Source organism: Juglans microcarpa x Juglans regia, chromosome 5D (assembly GCF_004785595.1).
Source record: "Juglans microcarpa x Juglans regia isolate MS1-56 chromosome 5D, Jm3101_v1.0, whole genome shotgun sequence".
Lineage (NCBI taxonomy): Eukaryota > Viridiplantae > Streptophyta > Magnoliopsida > Fagales > Juglandaceae > Juglans > Juglans microcarpa x Juglans regia.
Window position 1 is genome coordinate 2870513 of NC_054602.1, and position 6792 is coordinate 2877304.

The 6792-nt window shown below is 34.4% G+C and overlaps 1 protein-coding gene across 1 annotated transcript; it reads right to left on the reverse strand.

Moving 5' to 3' along the window:
* Nucleotides 1-3739: 3739 nt before the first annotated feature.
* LOC121264465 (3,9-dihydroxypterocarpan 6A-monooxygenase-like) lies at nucleotides 3740-6376 on the reverse strand. Its single transcript, XM_041167644.1, has 2 exons — nucleotides 5325-6376; nucleotides 3740-4652 (listed from the first exon to the last, which is right to left on the reverse strand). The coding sequence occupies exons 1-2, from the start codon at nucleotides 6240-6242 to the stop codon at nucleotides 4026-4028; spliced, it is 1545 nt and encodes a 514-aa protein (XP_041023578.1). The 5' UTR covers nucleotides 6243-6376; the 3' UTR covers nucleotides 3740-4025.
* Between the last annotated feature and the right edge of the window lie 416 nt (nucleotides 6377-6792).

Here is a 6792-nt window from a genome sequence, read left to right on the forward strand (position 1 = left end):
TCCCTGCATATATATATGACGAGTAGTAGAAACTGTACATACGTAGTCACGCGTATATAGTTGGTAATTAATAATTGGTACGTACTTTTAACTTGTGATTGAAACGTTATATATCATGACTTGAAATTTTTTTATTTTTTCCTTTTAACAAGGCCAGAGAATTGAGTTGAATTCATCTGAATTGATTTCAAATTTAAGCCTAGCCTAACCAATATCTAAACAAATAACTTTCAAATCACTAAACATCACTTGACTCAAAACCTCTTTATACGTGAGATTCACAACATTTTCAACTCAACACCACTTTACACGAGAGATTCACAATATTTTTCAATTTTTTCATAAATACATTTAAATTCGTCTTAACATCCAAACACGTCTAAACTCATTTTAGGTGAACCCCACAAAACTCCCTCCACCATCTCAACTTATTAATATTAATAAAGAACTCAACTAATCTCATTTCTACTCAACATCCAAACACACCCGAACTCTCTCTAGATTCACAATAGGCACTTGCGGTGAATTACATGGCATGCATGGATAACGTAAGGTTATAAATTAATATATATATATATATATATTATATGTCTCTATTATATATATATATATATATTTATATATATATCATGGAGGTGAAACGTTTCCATCCTACATCACCAAAAATATAACAATACATTAATTCCACCTATTTTTCCAATTAATTAGTACAAGGCATGCAGAAAAAATTATTCGTGAAGTCTTCCATGATGAAAAATTAAAGGACTTATTTAATTTGTCGACTTTTATGTTGCTTAGGTAGACAATGACACCACGGTAACATTGACAATCCATGAAAAAGAAATCGCATTATTCATGAATGACTTTGCATGTAATAATCATCATGCATTGTGACTGATCATCATGTCAACTTGACGTACGCGTGCAATACACTTCAACATATATAATAATAGAGCAATGCTAGGTATAGTCCCCATTTGGAAATAGCAATGTAAGTCTAGGTAATTTTATCTTTAAAATTTTTAAAAATTACAAAATTATCTCTCCTAAAATGATGTTTTTTCTTATTTAATAAAAGACCTGCACATACAGTCCCTAAGTGGAGACTATAAATAGAATTTCTCATAATAATAAAGTGATCAATATATAATCACATCAATAGTACAGCTATTAGTGATTATAATATATATACATCGTTTTGGAGAAAATAAAAGGAATAAAAAAAAGAGTAAAACGCTAGTATACCGCCTGAGTTTGCCCTCTCATTTTGATCGCTTATGTATTTAAATTTTTTTTATTAATTTTTTTACTTAATGATTAAGAAAATAATTTTTAGTGTATTGATATATATTTTTTATTTTTTAAATATTTAAATATATTTAAAAAATGTAAAAAAAATAGATAAAAATAAAAAAGAAACTTTGTGCTAATGGGCACGCCTAACGGTCAAAGTTGGACAGCAAGCTAGCAGACCCTAAAAAAAAAAACTCAAGAGAGTGAACAATATATGGTATATGCATAATGATGTCACATGATGTCACATGATCAAGTCGGAAATTTATAATTTTGCTTTTATATATAATTCTCTTTATAGATATAGTTTTTCTCTTTGTTTTGAACTTCTAATTATTATACTAGTTTATTATAATTTTTTGAAATCACGATAGATAAGGTATATTAATGTTTTCAAACCAAGAGATGTCGGACGGAAATTAAGTTAAAAAAAAAAAAAAAGAATAATGGACATCTAACCTAACATCTATTCGGCTATAAAAAAGGACAATTCGTGTAAAAGCTTTTGGACTTTTCGTAGCTCATGATGTAGAATTTCTACGCGTAAAATGATATTTTCTATTGCATGACGATGATATTCACGATTAATATTGTTATTATTGTTGCCTGGCCAGCTTATATATCGATGACATGATAATGACCTCGATAGGTGAGACGAAACCAGAAGCCAGAAGCCGCAGTGGTCCATGCAGAGTGTTGAATGAACATCCAATATATATAATTACAAGTTGATGCTGATCATCAGCTCATGCATGCAATTCTTAATAAGGGCTGAAAATCGAATATATCAATGCGGTTTTGGTCTAAAAATGAAGCCGCACCGACAAGGAAAAAATGTGCTATTATTGATTGAAACCAGCCGATAGGGAAAAAGAAAAGCAGTCGGAATTTGACGGTTGGTACCAATCTATTCGACGGTTTTGAGAATTGGTTTTCCATCACCAAACATAAAAAATGGACAAGCTCTATTTTCCATCACCGGTTCAACACCAACAAATTCACAAAACAAAGTTACAAAACCATTAACTCAACACAATAAACCACTTGAAGATCCAAATTTTTTCATGGGTGGCAAGATGAGTGACGGAGGAGTGTGAAAGAGAGGGTGAGATGGACATCATTGATTGTTGGAGGGAGAGGTTGCAAGGCGTGAGAGAAGAGAGACTCATAGTGGCATGCATGAGAGAGTATGAGAACCCTAAAGCCCAATGACACGAGGGAGAAGAAGGAGATGGGAGGGGAGGGCGGACACAAGGGTATTAAACCCTAAAGCCAAACGACGATGTTTGGTGTATTAAACCAAATAGCGTCGTTTCATTTTAACTTTTTTTTTTTAAATGGTAGGAGTAAAACGACGTCGTTTTAGTCATTTAAGTGAAACGACATCGTTTTACATAAGAGATATATAGTGTATATATATATATATTTTTTTTTTCGGCCAATTCGGCGATTTGGGTTTGGTTCAAACCAAGACCAAACTGGCCAGTGTTGGTTTCATTAAATTTATACCGTTAACCGATCGATTATCTACCGGTTTTGGACATCGGTAGCCAATCCGCATTGGCGATGATTAATTCTATATCGATTTCTGTGCAGCCCTAATCTTAATTATCACAATCTTCTGCTTCGTAGTAATTTCTAATTTCTTCGATCGGATTTTAAATTGTTAACCCTATATTTTATTTTACCATTTTATGAGCATTGTCCCTACTGTTACAAATAAATTGCTCTCTATTTAGGCTATCTTATGAATAAAAGCGATCCAAAGTACTACCCCATGCCCTACGCTGTTGACATATGCAGCCTGATCAGCAATACTTTCCCTCGTGAATATTCAACTTGAACTAGGGTAATTAATAAGGAGCAGGTTATATAGAAGAGATAACTGAATCCTCAATAGTCGTATTAATCTCATTCCCCACTACATAATATATCGATCGATGCTAATGATCTCTCTCTCTCTCTCTCTCTCTCTCCCCTAATTAATTAGAATTTGAAGTCCTTCGCAAAATGTATAACAGCATTATTAATATTAAAAACTCGATGCAGATCGATCGACAACGGTATAATTATATGATAAGCAGTACTACAGTCTATATAAGTACTCCGGCAAGCTGCATTACTGCATTAATAGATCAACTCGACTCAACAACAATATTACGGACATATAACACATGAAGTACTTCCAGCATTACATGCAGTCTCCAGCAACAGCATTAGATCGATCAAAATATAACTTCAGCAGCAAGCTAGTTATATATGTCTGCAATATTTATATATGAAAAATTATTCTTATCAATCACTTTTCACTAACTCACATTCTATAAAAAAAAAATTACAAATGTGGGGTATGAAAGTAAATAGTGATTGATGCATATAATTTCTCTTTATATATATATATATATATATATATATATATATTAGAGACGTAATCATTTGATCATCCAGTAATTCCAGCAACAAAGGCCAGTAATGATATTAATTGCAAAAACACACGAGCAAAATAGTACAAATTAAACAGCTAGACACCTAGATTTATATTGAAGTCGAAGTACTCTAATTAATAAGCAACACGCTCATTAATTTGAATGTGCTAGCTAGCTAGGAACCACTTATTTTACAGGCCAGCCAGGATACTTGAAGAACATTATTTTACATGGACACTTCATGATCATTTTAATTGAATCAATTAGACCAAAATACACGAAGCTTTCAATCCATCCAAGGAATATTTATCCCTTAAATGGATTAAAATGTATGATGGGATAACACATAAGAGAGTGTGCCACTGCTCCTGCATATCCCGTCACCACTTTTATATCAACCTTCTCTGCATCTTGAAGTTTCCAGTCAAAACATTGGATCAGGGATCCAATTGTTGCATGCAGCACTATTGACGCGTGAGGCTGACCGATGCATGCTCTTCTTCCACCACCAAATGGTAGGAAATTAAAATCCTGGCCCTTGTTTCCCAGCTCAAAAGTGTCGGCGGCATTCATTAAGAACCTCTCCGGTAAGAACTTGTCCGGTTCGTGCCAGGTTTTTGGGTCCCTCATGATTGTATAGGCATTGATCAAGATCTTGGTTCCCTGCTTTACATCATATCCACCGAGCTTGCAATCTTGATTGCATTGTCTTCGAAGTAACGCTCCGGGAGGGTGTATTCTCAGGGTTTCCTTAATGACTGCTTGGAGGTAGGGGAGGTTTGGAATGTCTGATTCTTTGACTAGCCTGTTGGATCCCACAACGGATTCAATCTCAAGCCTAAGCTTCTTGAACACTTCTGGATGGTTGATGAGCTCTGCCATGACCCATTGAACGGCTGCTGATGTAGTGTCAACGCCCGCTAAAAATAGTTCCTGTTAGATCATGTATTCATAAAGGATTAGTTACCGCATGCAACGTCTATGCCTTCTTCGAATTGATCAGCACCACAAACTGAGAAAAACATTGCAATACACAAAATATCATTGAAGAAATTAAATCCTTACTGCTAAAGTGATTATTAATGATTGCATACTTAATTAACACGAGCAAAAGTTTTCACATATTTGATAGATAAGTGACAAATGATCAATTAATCTGATCATTATTACTTGATGATCGTATATAGTGAGGGGAAAAAGTTTGATTCATATAGATCATGAGCTTCCTAGCTTTTATCTTGATTTTTGGCGTTAGATATTAATTATATAATCATGATCAATCTAAAACGTTAGATAATATGTATCTAATATTTAATAAAAAATTATCTATATTGTATGACTCATGTATTATTGTTTTTATGGTTACTTTGGATAAGTACTTGTGATGAAGTGATGATCATCTAGATCAGGTATTAATTTGAAGCTAATTCAACAAAATCTAGCTCATTATTGAAGCTGAGACTAACTCATATATATAGTTTCATCATCAGATATATAATTGCAAAAGATCGATCGATGTGGTTTATGATATTGGAACATAATTAAGCCACCGTTATATATGACTAATTAATATTGCTGTACGCTTAGTATTTAATAATTACTTACTAAGAAGAAAAATCTGATCTGTTCTTTCGTCAGCTTCAGCTCTGCATTTGGGTCTCTATACGTCTCCAGCAATATGTCCATCACATCTTTCTTGCCTTCTCCAGTACCATCCTTCATCTCCATTGTTTCGTAGTCCTTCATGATCTGCTCTAAAACCCTATCAAAAGCCCAAAGTGCGTCTCTAAGCTTCTTCCCATATCCAGAGATGTCAAATCTACTTAATGGGCCAAAAACTTCGATAAAACCTAACTTGGCACCACTCCCCATTATGGCTCTAACCAAGTTCTTAATCTCCATAGGTAGGTTAGGATTTTCCGACCATTTCTTTCCCATGGCCATTCTGCAAATCATATTGTTCGTCAAGGTCGACAGCTCCATGCTCAAATCGCTCGCTTCTCCGTTGCTAGCTCTATTTATGAGCGATTTCAAGAGCTTCAACGTCTCCTGCTCTCGGATAAGGATGAAACGATCGATCTGTGGGCCTGCAAACAACTTTGTCACGCAAAGCTTCTTCATGAACCGCCAGTAGGTGCCATAAGGACAGTTTATAAAACTAAGATCTTTGTATATCAAGTTCTGTCCGCCGCCAAATTGGTACTTAGAGGCGAAATCAACATCTTGGGTCTTCAATATTTCTTTAGCTAGGGACGCGTCCGAAGCCACAAGGAAATTAGTGTCTCCGATCCTTATTTGCATCAGAGGGCCATATCGCTTGGCTAGAGTTTCAAAGGATTTTGGTAGTTTGGAACTCAGTAGATAAAGGTGGCCGATGAAGGGTAGAGCAGGTGGGCTTGGTGGGTGCCGAATATTCGAGCGAAAGTAAACGAATTTTCTTACGAAAGCACTCCATACAAGAGTAGCAATTATCCAGAAAAAGAAGAGGTAGCAGTAGTTGGTGAAATCAACAAAAGTGGCCATCGATTTCTGCTAAAGGTGGGTTTTAGCAGACCGTGTAAACAGATGGAGCTTTTAACAGGTATATATAATAGCTAGCTATATAGCTATCGTTTGAATATTTTAATTTGCGACATCATGTATGTAATTCGTTCCTACCTGCTCATATCCTGAGTGGATTCTGCATAATCAACGCAGCAGCTTGAAAATAAGGACATATATATGTGATTGGTCGATTCTTAGCAGTATTTTATAAATATAAGTTATTACGATCAACGGTGTAAAGGCTTCAAATATAATTATTCAATATATAATTCATCTCAGTTTAGAAATGTTGAAAATTAAACCAAAAGGAAAATATCGAGGAGTTTTAATTTGTCAAAGGCGTTTTGCATATATAAAGTTCTAGCTAGCTAATTCATGTAAGAAATTTATCGGGAATATTTTCATAACCAAATTGGGAAAAGTAAACTCGAATTCTCATGAATAAGTATTGGTATTTTTTAATGATGTTTATTATTTACCGTTGAGTTTCTCTTATTTTTTGTTGGTAGTTAATAACATTGCCGTTAGG